The following is a 14,807-nucleotide window of genomic DNA, read 5'->3' as shown; positions in this document are numbered from 1 at the left end:
ATATTTTTGGGAGAATGGGGAGTGAGAGAGAGTCTGTGTTGTATCGTCATCTTTATCATTATCGTCAGCGTATCAACTATGTTGTAAGTGGTAAAATGGTAAATGTATGTTTTTATCTTTTTTGTTTTGTGTGTGGAAAGGAAAGCAGTAAATACTCGTAGTTTTTTCGAGTGCTCGGCTACGTTTCATGTGTGTTGATAAATCTAATAAATCATGCAAATCTAAATGTTTTTTTCTCTAAATTGTGTGATTACAAGGAAATTCTTTGCTCTTTGTTTCAATTGTTTGTATGATGAATGAATAAATAATTGTTTTGTTGCTTCGTTTTTTCGATTCGCGCATACGTATTTGTTTGTATGTATGTTTTGTTTTGTGTTTTGTTTTTTTTTTTTTTTTGGAATGCGCAGCGATTAGCGCTATAATACTATTTACATATTGTATGCTACGTAAATGGGATCCAATTGATCGGCCAGAAAGCCGTCTCTTAAATGCATGCGTTGCTTTTCCCCGCGACTGTTGATGGGCACAACACCTGAAATACAAATGGGGTAATTGTTAGAAATAGTGTATACAGTGGTATATTTATTATTTGTTTATCAAAATTCATATTCTTGAAATAGTTTATACAGAGGCATATTTATTATTTGTTTATTCAAATTTGCAAAATTACGCATTCACACAAATTCATATTTTGCAGTTCACGTGCATGTCATGCGGCGCTCATAGCAACGAGCTTTTGAGCGGCTGCACAGCATTCTTCCTTTGACTTCAGCGTAGCGAATGCACGAACCATTTTGGGTTCTAAGCGATATTTCTGATTCTCAAATTTTACATTTTGATTCATGCTTTGTAAATCATTTTCTTAATGATTAAGTAATTTAAATGCATTTGCATCGTTTCTTTAATATTTATACTCCTTACTTACCGGGATCAACGACTACAACGACACCCACAATGAGCTGATGCTCTTCCAGCACAGTGTTTGTGACAAGCGGCACCAAATCCAATGCTTCCGACTCGTTACCATCCAACTCCACGACCACAACCAGCAGATTAGTCCAAGTGAAGACGGCGCTGCATGGGAGAGAATAAAGTATTAACAATAAATATTACCAAACTCTATTTACTCTTCACTCACCACTCGGCGATTTTCTTATGACAACGCAGCACCGAATTCTCAATATCTATGGGATGATAGTTCATGCCACGCAACGAGATCACCTCATCGAGGGCACCCACCACATACACAGCATCGTGCAGTTCCTGATCATTGGCATTGATGGCGCCACCAACCAGACTGTGCTCGGAGTTGCCACCAAGCGAAGCATTCGAGAAGTTCAATTGCAATTGGCTCATGGAATTTAGGGACTCTGTATCACTGTCGCGACTAGCCACACTTGGTGTGGTCTCATCTAATATGGATGCGGCCTGCGAGCATTCGGTGCGCCGCAAGAAACCCAAGTAACCGGTTCGTGCATACATCTCTGAGGTGGCACCCGTGACCAATTTGGCATTGAAATGATCATTGTAGTCCGTCTCATCGCCATAGATGGTAAAGTAGCCATTGGCATTGTGAGGAGCTTGCACCTAGGAAATGGGAAATGGGTACAACAATTAGTTGAGAGATCAAAGTTGTTAATTGAGTTGACAACTCACCCAAATTTCACCTAAATGCGAATCGCCGCAATGTCCCTTGGTCTCAGGGTTGGCAATGATGACTTTCACACCCGGCAGCAGTTTACCCGACTCAATCAAACACAACGAATTGGGTGCACCACGCTCGACGAGCGCCACGCGATTGTTGCGCAACGCACGCAGATCGACATAGACCTGAGCGCTCTCAGCTGAGCTGGCGCCTTGCACGCAGATGGCCGGATTGACGCGACAACCGAAAGAGGTGGACACACAGCGCGTATTGAGTCCCAATCCCTGGAATAGTTTGCAAAACTGTTGCGTCAGCGTAACCCTCGGACGTTCCTCGCCAACCACAACACAGGTGCGCACACATCGCAGATCCACGTTGCGTTGCTTGAGCGACGGCACCGAGTTACTCAGCGCTTTGGTGCACAGCTCGATGACGCCATACGAACAGAAAGTGTCACGCACACGATGCTGCGACAATGTCGATAGCCAGAGACTGGGATTGGCTTCGACTTCGTAGGGAGCAATCAGTATGGAATGATGACCACTGTAGACACCAATCAGTGTCCACATGACAAAGCCAAGGCCACAATACGGATCCAGACAGAGGGCCACATGACGCGATGGATACAATTCACAGGCCAGTTTTAAACTGGCACACAGACTAGACAGAGATCTATAGAAATAAAACTGAATTAGCTAAAAGATAATTTATGGATTAAGATTAGCTGACGCACCGATGCGTTATGTTGACACCACTTAAGCGGCCACAGGTTGACACACTAAAGTCCAAATAGGCGCTGGAATCCAATGAGACGGTGGCTATGCCGGCCAGCTTACGCTTTGGATTGTCATCGATATCGAGGATGGGTGGCCACGTCTTTGGATCAATGGATGAGGCTGCCTCCCTCGACTTGAGTAGCTTGATAATCGGCTGTATGGAGAGCACAATGCCGCTCTTGGACACATCCACAATCATACGCACCGTGGGCAATGTCGTGATTAAATTCTGCGGATGCGGAGGCCGAATGGTAATGGGAATTGCGCCCAGATACAAACAGCCATAGAAGGCGCACAGCAAATCCAAGCCAGGTGGAAAGATTAGTGCTAAATGCGAAAGAGAACAATGTTTAGTAAGTGGAATAGTATAAATTGAATGTGCTGGGACTTTCGACTTACCAACATGATCGCCTGGCTCGATTTTGCCACGTTCCTGCAGCAGTGCAGCGATCTTCTCAGCGCGTTTGTGCAGCTCCGAGCAGGTCAGCGTCTTGGCAATGGCGCCTGGCAACAGAAAAGAAGTATTAAATGACAAGTAACAAAGTGTAATTCAATTGCGACCCACATATTGCAAACATGTTTAAGGTAAGCTGATATAAAATATAAACAAATTGCATAGTTTGTTAATATTTCGAATACCAATTCAAGTCTTAGGTAACATATACAAATTGTATATTTATTTATGAATCTTTAGCCTTATTAACTTCCTGGAAATTAAATTAATCATCGTTCTAAGAAACGTGACCAAATTCCTAAATTTACTTATAGGGCTGTAAGACAAAAGATTGTAGACATAAAACTTGTTAGCTAACTTTAAAAATTACTAATATCTCGAGAATAATATTTAAGAGCAGGTGAACCAAAAGACATATGAAAACATCTTTAAATCTGTGTACATATGGTATTTAGTTGTCGCCTATCTTATCCACTAACTTATTCTATCATTTGATCTCCAGTTACTATAATAAAATAGTTCTATAAACACACGACTGTTGCGATGATAATTTGTAGTACAAAAAATTTGTTTTCAAGCGTTAGAATCTATCTTGAATCGTGAACTAACTATTCAATTAACATTTTTATTTAAAAAGGATATCATAACTCCTATTTTGGGTTTTTAAAGCAATTTGAACTCTGAATCAATCATTTAATTTCAAAATGTATTAAAACTAGAGATCCTTACTTCTATTTTGGGGTTTTAAGCCAATGGCTATGTTTGGTATAATTCAATCTATCTATATCGTATGGTCTCTGAGATCTAGATGTTCATACAGACGAACGGACAGACAGACGAACATGGCTATATCGTCTCGGCTGATCAAGAATATATATACTTTATGAAAACGGAGATATATCCTTCTGTCTGTTACATACATATCCTGTAGGCATAATGTTATAATACCCTTCTACCCTATAGGTATCGAGTGTAAATAGATCCTTCTGCAGGATACTCCTTTCGTGGCAGATGCGTATAACTTGCAGCTGTAATCCCCGCTAGCAACTTACCCTTTGAGTTGAGCAGCGTGAAGATGATGTGATCGGGCGAAGTATTGGCGCGCCAACGCAACACGCCCGTTATCAATTGAGGCTGCAGAAAGTAGAGAGTAAGGATTAATACAGGTACAGCAAAGATTGATTAAGATTCACGTCACTTACCTTACGCTCTCCATCCTCGGCCATGCCGACATCGCGTCCATGTGCAACAGCCAAGCGGTTGCCCTGCACTAAATTGCCAACCATGACGGAGGCGGGGCCCACACCCGTGTCTGTAATACCACAGCCAGATGATGAGCTTAATTTTGCAGTTGTTTGCACACCTTTTTTATGGTATTTTTTTGTTTTTTGGATATTTTTTTGGTTGGGTTTGTTTTTTTTTTTTTTTGTGGGTTAGTATTTAGTTGTTTTGTACAAGGATATATTTTGATATTGGATTTGATTACGATTATGGTTATATGATTATGATGTGATATAATGCAATGATGATATGCAGTTAATTGCAAACAATTATGAGCAGAAAGTTTGTTGCGGTTGTTAAAGTTTAATGTGGATTGTTTTGTTGTAGTTGTTGTTTGATATTTGAAAGCAATGCAATTAGTTCGAGTTGTTGACATTATTATTAGTTTGTTTTTGGTTTTGTTTGTTGTTATAATACAGTGTTGTTATTGCAGTTGTTGTTGTTGTTCATGTTGTTTCATTGTGTAGTGTTGGTGCGTTGTTGTTGTTGTTGTAGTGGGGAGAAAGCAACGCGCAGCATTTAACATTATTCATTAATTAATTATAGTTCATATATTTTTTTTTTTTTGATTGGTTGTTTTGTTGATGTAGTAGTTTGTTGTAGTAGTAGAAGTTATTTGTTGTTTTTTTTTTTTTTTTTTTGGTGGTGATTAAAAAAAGAAGGAAAACAATATTTGTATTTGTCATCAGATAAAGAAAGCATAGAGAGACACCAAGAGACACAAAAGCCAATTATTAATAACAATACGAATCACAATAATTGTGGGTGCTACACTACCCCTACCCCTCTTCCCCTGCCACTCTTCCCCCTCCACCAACACTCACCTTGATGCATCTCGCGTGGCTTCGGTAAATTGGTGACACAAGTGTGCGGACACATTAAAACATTCGCCGGATGCAATGAACCCTCCAAGAAGCGACGTCTCGCCTCGCACAAATGAATGCCACCCAGCGGCGTCTTGGGCAGATGATTAGGCGGCACCAAGGCCAAACAATAGATGCCCACCTGATGTATCGAGTCCACAGCTTGCAGCACACGCGACATCCACTGGAAACTCTCCTCCTCGGAGCAATCCGGTCGCTGTTCGGCAATCACACAGACACGCTCATCGCGCAGCACTTTGATGCTGAACACCGCAATGCGACCGCGATAGATGAATCGCATCGGTTCCACCGCCAGCACCGTGGCAATGATGTCATCCGCATTGTGCTTGCGTCCCGTCACCGTCATCAGGCCATCGCGTGAGCCGCAAACGAACACGAGGCCGCCGGGTCCGAGGAAGCCCAAGAGACCGGAGCGCACATAGAACTCTTCGCTAATCGGTTTGGGTGGCGTGCAAATGGTGCCGCCACCCTCTTTGGGCTGCTCGGGATCCTCGAGCAGCGGTTGCACTTTGAACGTCGAGTTCGTCATGCCATCGAGACCAAAGTAGCTGGCACCCGTCGAGCCGCTCGTCACACAAATCTCGCCCACCTGATCCGTCTTGCAGAGCACCGGAGCACCCTCGGAACGCACCACGACCATTTGTGCCGCCGGCATCACCTGACCACAGTCCTGCAGCGTCAGCGAAGTCAAGGAATCTTCGCTATCGACACGCACTACGCCATGTGACAACGCGGCCATGGAGAGCACGCCTCGTCCCGTGGCCGATTGACTGAATCCCGTCGATGAGGAGCGACCTGGTCGACGCAGTGATACGGTGAACACCTCGGAGCTGCTGGCACAGGGACAAATGGCATCGGAGCGCAATCCCTTGGCTTGGAATACGTTCAAGAATTGATCGCACGACGACAATGACCAAGGATTGGCGCCGTCCGCAACGAGCAGCATGCGCAGCGACGACAACGAGATATCCTTGTGATCCTTGGTGGCCAACAGTCCCCAATGCAAATCGCGACTCTTCACCAAACAACACGAGGCGCGATGCTTGGTGATGAGTTGCATCCACGACGACGGACGCAGCTTCATCAGTGCATAGGGAATGAAGACGACGTGCATGCCATTCAATATGGATGTGAGCACCGCATGCCACAGTCCCACCTCCCGCTTAAAGTCCAGCACACAGACAATGGTCTCGCCCTCCGTGTAGTGACAGGCCATGGTCAGGGCGCGACAGTGATTGATCATGGCAGCGCGAGTCACAGTGATGCCTGAAAGGGAGAAAGTAAAAGGATTAATATTTGAGGAGATTAAAGATTGAAAAGTATTGTGGAGAAAGCTTAGAATGTTTAGCAAAAAGATTAATATAATAGAGCTTTGAAGATTAAACTTATTTCAGGGGTAACCTATTATTAAAATATAGTATCTCCTATCCCCCTTCTTCTAGTTTAACAGAACTCCAAATCTCTTACATCAAATATATAAATTATTATTATTTTCAACATCACTCTTAAGCAAACGTATTATCATTTGTAAGCGTCTCATCATATTCATCTAGTTATTAAATAGTTACAAAAGTTTTCTTTTCACTTAAGTTATGTCCATCTTTCATATTGATTTATAATCCAATCAAATTTCTGTATTTTATATCATCAATTCTATTTTCTTATTTGTTCGTATCTCATTTTAATTCCCTTGTCATTTCATCATATGTTTCTTATTAGCATTTTTTGTTTGGTTTTTATATTATACCTATAAGTCATATTTCATTTTCTATAATTTCTGCATTCTCAATAGTTAAATTTCAGCCTCTAGTTTCACATGCATTTTCTTCGTTCTTTGTGCCTAATCATTTATGTCCCTCATTATTAAATTACTATAATATGTCATGTATTTATAAAATCTCTCAAATTAATCTATTTTCCTAAGGTTTCGAACATGTTTTTACATTCTTAACTATTCAATTTGAGCTTTTAAGTTCACTTATATTTTCTGATTTGTTGTAGCTCATAAATTTTCACTCATTATTGAATAAATATAATATAATATTCTATTTACTTATGTACATTATATATAACTTTTATATTGATCTTACTTTCCTACACTTTCGTACATATTTCTTTACTTTCAACTGTTCAATTTTACTTTCTAAGTTCACAAACATTTTATTTATATATTTATATATTATTGCAGTTCCCCTTCCTTATTAAGTGTGCGTGTACTTTTCATGACACTTCTATAATAGTAATATCATTACTCAATTTATTGACATACACTTCAATAAATAACTCAATCATTTGTTTATATTGTGGCTTATCTTACAACATTTCACTCTCTTGACTAGGCATTTCTATACACATTCTCGATCAATCTATTGAATAGATTATATGCTCCGACAAACACCTCTTTCTACACATTATCTCCTCCTCAGGTTGTGTAACTCACCCATTACACTACCCTCCTTATCGGTAGTATACTCAATGTACGCTGCAGCTGTTTCCTCGATGCGCAAGTTGCCCACATTAAAGTCTTTGGGTGGCTTCGGCAAGTGCTCCGTGACGAACCACTGGAGACGCGGCCAGCCCTTCAGTTTGGCTATTTCACCCGTGGCCGATTTGGGCAGACCCTTGAGACAAGCCTCCGAGGTGAGGGCAACGGTGATGCCGCATGAGCTCAGCAGGAAACCAACTTGCTGAGGCGGTGTATCCGAACTGGACAGCGGCAATTCAATGGGCAGCGGAACCAAGCCACGAAACATGCAACCATACCAGGCAGTAATAAAACTGTGAAAAAATACACTTTGATTAGACAGAATTCAAGTGGAGCAAACTCAAAACCTACCTCAAGGGATCGTTGTTGGGATAGACCAAGGCGACACGATCACCGGGCTTGAGGGTGACCTGTTCGGGTCCCTTGCTAAAGATCTTCGTGGACAGTGCGTAGGCGATTTTTTGTGCGCGCGACAGCAGCTTGCCATAGGTTAATGTTGTGGTGATTTTACCATTAGGATCCAATACCGTTGCCATCGAGCTCTTAAATGAATTTGTGCCATATCGCTGCAGAGCGCACTCCAAGGTGCGCGGTAAACCCGCTGGTATCGAGAGTTGTTCGCCCTGGACGGGTGTCATGGTGCTGCCCTCCGGTTTGGGTGCATTCGGATCCTTGGGATTGGCCGCAATCTCCAGCTCAATATCGTTATCTTCGTAAAATTCGGGCAATGGACGACGCTTGGGTCGTTTGAGTGTGTTCAACAATTGTTGGATTTTAGCCGAGACTTTCCACTTGCCATTCGCGTCCGTCTCATTGAGATCGGTTTGTGAGACATTCACATAACGTGTGACACGGTCTGCAATGCGATGCGCATTGTTGAACTGCGTAATGTCTGGAGCGTTGTCTACAAAACAGAGAGAGAGAGAGCAACAAGTTCAGAATTGTGAGAGAGAGTGACGCATAATGAATAATTGGTGTCAATTAATAACATAATAATCATTTTTGAGAAAGTATCAAAAAGTTGTCAACCAATTAGCCGACGCTCGATGTTTACTCACAGTGCTTTTGCTTATAGGCCTTATCAGAGAATTCATTATCTCGCTTATATGCAATTGGCGGCGATTCCGTGCTCGACGTATCCGATGTGGGCTAAAAAAAAAAAATAATAAAAATAAATATATATAGAAGAAAACGAAAACACAAATTTGAATGGCAAGCCCTTTGTCTATAATTAGTTACGACTATTGACAGTTGACTGTGATGATTTAACGCATGATATCATGGATAATAAGTGGAAAACAAAGAAAACGAAACTGCGATACACCGAATGTTAAATACGCTTAAAGTGAAGACTTCGATGAAGTAATTTGGCATAGCTAATGAACGAGAAGTAATTTAAGTAGCTGACAAAATAGTTTATAGATTGAGTCACAGATTCAATTGAGGGAAATTTAAAGACTATATCATGGATAATAAGTGGAAAACAAAGAATGTTAAATACACTTGAAGTGAAGACATCGATTAACTTATTTTGCACGACAAGTAATCTAAGTAGCTGACAAAGTGGTTTATAGGTTGAGTCACAGATACAATTGAGGGAAATTTAAAGACTATATAACATACAAACGAGCCCGCAGTTAGGGCACAATAAGAAGCCACAGTTTTTGTTTAATTATAGTCTAATGAATATGCACGAATCACTTGATTGCACAATCAACTTTTAAGCAGTCAATACTTGTGTCGCTTCACAGCACAATAAAGTCGGAAAAAGCAGCGACGACGTTGATAATGCTCGTAATACTTCTAGATACTGTTTTGTTGTCCAGTCTTGAAGTCTTGAACTCACCAGTGGCGGCAAATTCTGTGGTGGTCGTCGTTCGGCTGCGCTGCCCGACGATGGATATTTTTGAATTGGTGCTTGAGATTGTTTCACATCGTGTTGTTGCCGTAAATGCTGTTGTTGCTGCTGCTGCTGTTGTTGATGTTGGTGCTGCTGCTGTTGTTGATGTGACTGCTGCTGCTGGTGGTGCTGTTGTTGTGCCATCGATGATTCACGTATTGGTGGCTTAATAATAGGTTCGGGTGGCAGCATGCTATTGCTTATGTGATCGCGCGGATAATTGTATTCCTTGTCGGGTGAAATGAGTTCCTCCGGTATGGATTCGTCATCGGTTGATGAGTCCAATTCATCGTTGCAGCCAGGGCTGCGATTGAGCACCGAACTGCGTTTCGATGGCATCGGCAAACTGGGCTTGGGGCGACTCTTCAATGCCGCCAATGCCTGTTGCACCGCCTCTGTGCGTACCTCTGTGAATTGTGAGATAGGAAAGAGTGAAGATGGGATGAGTCAACTCACTTCTGGGATTTGCATAAATTTGTGCTTAAAATAGTCACTAGCTTACCGGAATGATATCGCTTCTCGTTGTGCGTCACCTTGCGTTGTGTGCGCCGTTGTCGATGTTGACTGCTGTTGGAGGATGGATGTGGTGCATGGTTCTGGAAGGCGGCGCTCGGTTCGCGTGTATTCTGATACCCTGGATCGCCCACAGCACCGCCCTGAGGTCGCATATTCTCATAGCCAGGCGCACCAACTCCACCGCCTCCACCACCGCCACCTTGTGGTGTCGATGACGAGTTGGATGACTGCTGGAAGTCGGACTTTTTGGAATGCCTTTGCTGGGATGAGGGCAGTGAAGGTACTTCGGTCACATAGCTATATCCCTCACTGGAGACGATGACGCCATCGTTGTTCACATTGCTGTTGTTGCTGCTATTGTTGCTATCTTTTATATTATAGTATGGCGGTGGCGGCAAATTCTTTGCCTTCTCCACATCGTTTACTATGCAAAGAACAAAATAACAACAACAAAAAACAAATGGAAAGAGAAGTTATTTCCGTCAACATTTTTGCACCTGACCAAAAAAATCAAAGCCATACGAATACAATTTATTTTTGGGCTACTTACATTCGTGTTTCTTCAAAAAGGGTTGCAATAATTTCGCTCGTTTCTTTTCGTATCCTTTTTGTGTAATGTCGCCTGAAAAAGAATTCCATAAGAAAACATGTTATTTGAGAGCAACTGGAAATATGAAACCGCAATCGAAACGAACATCTCGTTAACCGATAGGCGTTGACCGCAACGGTTAAATGTCGAAACGGTTCAATGCGGAAACGGTTGCTATAATTAAACGCTGATCATGCTGGCTCATAAACAATGCATTCGAGATGTGTGAAAATCATTTACAACTACTTATAGATAAACATATACTATATGTGTCACAATGCATGGCAACATTAATAGTTAAACACATAGTACTTATGCAATTGTAACTTTAATGCATAGTATTTTTAATCGATTGGCGATAACCGCAACGCCCAAGTGCGGAAACGGTTATTATAGTAAGTCGCAGAACATTCAGACTTATAAGCATTTCAAGATATGCAATGCAAGGACTGAATATAGTTTTTTTTTTCTTTTAATAAAAAGAAACGACATCAATTAATTAAACTAAATATCCATGAATTCGAAGATAATGCTTTTAAAGGTGTTCTTTAATGGCTAACTTTGAGTAAATACTTCAAAAATATTCTTTATGGGAATCGTCGCTATATCTTATGAAGAAATATGTTAAGAAATAATAAAGTAAACCCTAAATCTTCGTTTTTTAGATTGTAAATCATTAAAAATTATTATTTTAATTATTTTTCTATCCAAACCAAATTCTTACTTTTTTTGCTTTTAAGTTTGTTTCTCAAACGTTAGTGATTATAATTTAAAATGTATACTTTAAATCCATTAACATTGTTATTATCACGTAAGTTTTAATATATGTATTTTATAATTTAATGCCTAGTGTGAATTACACTTGCAACTATAAATAGTCTCTTTTTTCCCTCTTATAAACAATTGGATTAGTAATGTGAGAAATGCATGAGTTTTATAATATACAAAAATTACTTATAAGTAAGCAATAAGCATTAACCGCAACATTTAATCACCGAACCGGTTATAATGTTGGATTAATGTTGCAAGAAGTACATAATATTTCCTACTTTTATTAGGTAAATAGTGTCTAGCACACAATCGTTGTCTATTATATATGCATAAGGTCCCCGTTATCTATGAGCTGTCGCATAGCCTAAATAGGCATTGGCCAAGCCTAAAATATATGCTGCTGCTACGTGATTTAGGTATGTAAAAAAAAAGAAGAAAAAAAAACAGCAAACAAATTCGTAATCTCGGACGCTCTTTCTCTGTCATTCTTTGTTGCGACAAATATAAATTGATTTTGATAAGCAAATAAGTGTGTACACACTATTAGGTTAATCTGCGCCACTATAAAGTGTATTTGGAGAGTGCTGCTCTCCCCTTCATACAACAATGTTTGTTATAAAGTAGTCGGCCACATTGTGTCTCATATGCATACATATATGCGCGTGTGTTGGTGAACTCTCCATGTGCAGCCTGTAATCAACATACATAAATGTAAACTTATATATGTATGTAGTACATACACACACGTATGAATGTATGCATGCAGGGCAGACACATGTCGTTTCCCAGCCAGCAATTGGAAGATCGTTTTTGAATTAATCACCTTGACGAGTCTTCTTCGAGTCGTTGAAATGATTAAAAAAAGATTCCTTTTATGAGCGACTAGAAAATGAATCGAAAATGACTCGAAAATGACTCGAAAATGATGTTAATGATGTTCATATACGATTTATAAAATAGCAAAAACAAAATTGTAAAGCAGTCGAAAATTGGTCATCCAGATGATTGAAATGAGATTATTTGTTGCTTTGCATTAACATTCGGTGAGAGAACTTGGAGCTTAGTCGCGCGCTCTCCTTTGGTTTTCTGTTCTCTGCCTTATCTTGTTGATATTTTTCAAACGGCACTTTTCACCAAATTTGAAGGGGTTGCTGCAATGTTCTGCATTTCTAAACTCAGTTTTAGTAACTTTGTGAGCTCAGTGAGATTAGGTAAAGTGAGAAGAATATGTCGGCCAAAAATATTAGAAAAAAATATTATGGTTGGAAAGGCACCAGCACAAAGCCAAGCGCTGAAAAGTGCTACCTTATAACAATAATTACAAGTAAGAAAATATTTCTATTATTGGTGAACGAAATTAATACTTTTCTCCTCCTAGATATTTGCCACCTAAAATACAATTGTACGGATAAGGACATGAACATGGTTTTTCAAAAATTTTTCGTTCATGCCAAAGACCTTGTTAATAAAAGAAAGCGTGTGAATTAGTTTAGTTGCTATTGATATTATTTGTTAAATTTGAATTATTGTTACTACTACATTCTATATTGTATATATAAATATAATATTGTAAAAAATACAAGAACAAAATATTATTGAATATTTCACGTATTTTTGATTCTTACATGACTCGAAAATGATTCGTTTATTGCTCGAAATATGACTTGCAAACGAGTGAATTTCGATTAAAATATGACTCGAAAAAGACTCGCGTCTTGCGAGGAAAATGAGTCGAAAACGACTCTTCCTGAGGAGTCGAATACGACTCTTCTGGAAGTGTCGCGGCTAGGGTTCCATTTTCTCCCGAACAGAGTATCTTTTTCGATCAGAAAACGAGCGCATTTATGCTTATTTTAATCTTCTAGGAGAGTCGAAAATGACTCAAATTCGATCAGAAATCTCATAAAATGCTGGCTGGGTTAACCGACAAAACCGCACACAGACGCTTCATATCAATAGCAGTTAAAGGGGTAGGGGGTAGGCGCAGTGACAAAAAAGAACCCCTACCACCCTCCCCCCATGACAGACTGTCTGTGCTCTCGCAGTTCTTCGTTTTGTGTGTTGTTGTGTGTGAAGTTCGAAGTGGGAATGCAGCTGTGACCCGTTGGCCGGCGGCAGCAGCAGCGTTGGCGTTGTATTTATGGCGTTGGCAGCATGTTCTAATTGCACAACAATATAGTAATAATGGCATAGAAGACGGACGGACGGACAGCAGGAGGAGGGGCAGCAGTAGCATATATAGAGCGAGCATTCGCTCGTCTATTAATTAAAGCCTATTTGGGGTAGCAAACACATCTCATTTCATGCATAAAATTCTCTCTGTGTACCTTCGGATAGCTCCAAATCCAATTCGGCCAGTTTTTCACGTATATCAGCGGGCAGCGATGAGAGATGCTCCATCCCCAAAAAATTTGCAGTCGTCGCAGACATTTTTTGCTGTGTGTGGTTGTTGTTGTTTTTCTTTGCTTGGAGTTTTCTATTAGTACATAAGCATGTACATACACAGATGTATTTTACACTACATATACACACACACACACACACTCGCGCAGAGAAGCTCACACCGCACACACACACACGCCCGCTAGTTTGCAACTTCGTTGTCGACAAAAATCGATCGATTTTCAATGCAAGACATTTAACGGAGCCAGTGGCTTCAACTTTATTTATCGCACTGACTAGTGCAATTATTTATTCACTAATAACTTTAATTTTTGCATTATGTTTGCACAAATTTACACAAACGCCTGGCTCCAAATGGGGCCCCAACAATAACCGCACCGACAAACGCGTATATATAAGTAAACAAAGAAAAAGTAGCAGCAACTATTGAGAGCAATCCAGGTATGCAAAGAAGTGTGCAACTTTCGTTCTCACTGCGCATGACGTCACACTTGCTGTGTGTGTGCTTGCCGAATTCCAATTGCACATTAATTTATTTTAAAGTCAATTTGTTCTCTCAAATTTAAATGCAGAAATTACATATCGCGTGCTGCCATTACGTTACATCTTTTATGTTAATTCTGCGATTAGCAACATTTAGTATGTGACGTCACGTTCTCATACTTTCTATCATGCGTCGCTGGCCGGACCTGCGCAATGAGCAACCTCTATTTCCTGATCAGTGAAGACCACAAGATAAATTTCTAAATATACTAATAATTTTGAATAATATACCAGATGCTCACACTTTGCAAGGCTTTTTGGTATTTAAAGAAAAAGTGGCGCAACATTTGTAAACAGGTTTTTGTTTCGCTGCTTTTCTAATGGCCAGTTCCTATTATGACAGAAATCATATGTATATATATTTTACATATTCTCTAGGCAGTGCATATTTAGCACTGAAACTTTTACATTCTTAGTAAATATTGGAAAACAGCAAATTGAGAAAAACAGAAACATTTGTTTCTATTTGTGCGAAGTGGCGGAGAAACGAAGCGTTGGTATATTATAAATACCACAAATGGTCTTACCGATGACCTGACAATATATCGCTAGTAAATATC

General features: G+C 40.2%; 1 protein-coding gene across 2 annotated transcripts; it reads right to left on the bottom strand.

Moving 5' to 3' along the window:
- Positions 1 to 347: 347 nt before the first annotated feature.
- LOC117566998 (disco-interacting protein 2) lies at positions 348 to 14,102 on the bottom strand. Of its 2 annotated transcripts, none has more exons than XM_034246672.2 (16): positions 13,629 to 14,102; positions 10,492 to 10,563; positions 9,928 to 10,365; positions 9,372 to 9,832; positions 8,584 to 8,674; positions 7,877 to 8,429; positions 7,481 to 7,818; positions 4,981 to 6,306; positions 4,078 to 4,238; positions 3,928 to 4,009; positions 2,821 to 2,925; positions 2,379 to 2,748; positions 1,657 to 2,317; positions 1,139 to 1,587; positions 926 to 1,074; positions 348 to 532 (listed from the first exon to the last, which is right to left on the bottom strand). In XM_034246672.2, exons 1-16 carry the CDS (start codon positions 13,729 to 13,731, stop codon positions 429 to 431), a joined length of 5,463 nt encoding a protein of 1,820 aa, XP_034102563.1. In that variant the 5' UTR covers positions 13,732 to 14,102; the 3' UTR covers positions 348 to 428. The 2 variants fall into 2 exon arrangements, with proteins under 2 accessions (XP_034102563.1, XP_034102564.1); XM_034246673.2 differs by having other exon boundaries at positions 4,078 to 4,187.
- Between the last annotated feature and the right edge of the window lie 705 nt (positions 14,103 to 14,807).

This window comes from Drosophila albomicans, chromosome 3 (assembly GCF_009650485.2).
Source record: "Drosophila albomicans strain 15112-1751.03 chromosome 3, ASM965048v2, whole genome shotgun sequence".
In the NCBI taxonomy this organism is placed as follows: domain Eukaryota; kingdom Metazoa; phylum Arthropoda; class Insecta; order Diptera; family Drosophilidae; genus Drosophila; species Drosophila albomicans.
Note: the sequence above shows the minus strand (reverse complement) of the source record. Positions and strands in the feature narration are given on the sequence as shown.

Excerpts from the sequence above, each read along its gene's own strand:
- LOC117566998 (XM_034246672.2), bottom strand. The coding sequence starts at position 13,731 with ATGTCTGCGACGACTGCAAATTTTTTGGGGATGGAGCATCTCTCATCG. Across the intron at positions 10,564-13,628 it reads GGATTTGGAGCTATCCGAAG|GCGACATTACACAAAAAGGA; the intron begins GTACACAGAGAG and ends ATTCTTTTTCAG. Across the intron at positions 8,430-8,583 it reads GGCCTATAAGCAAAAGCACT|ACAACGCTCCAGACATTACG; the intron begins GTGAGTAAACAT and ends TCTGTTTTGTAG.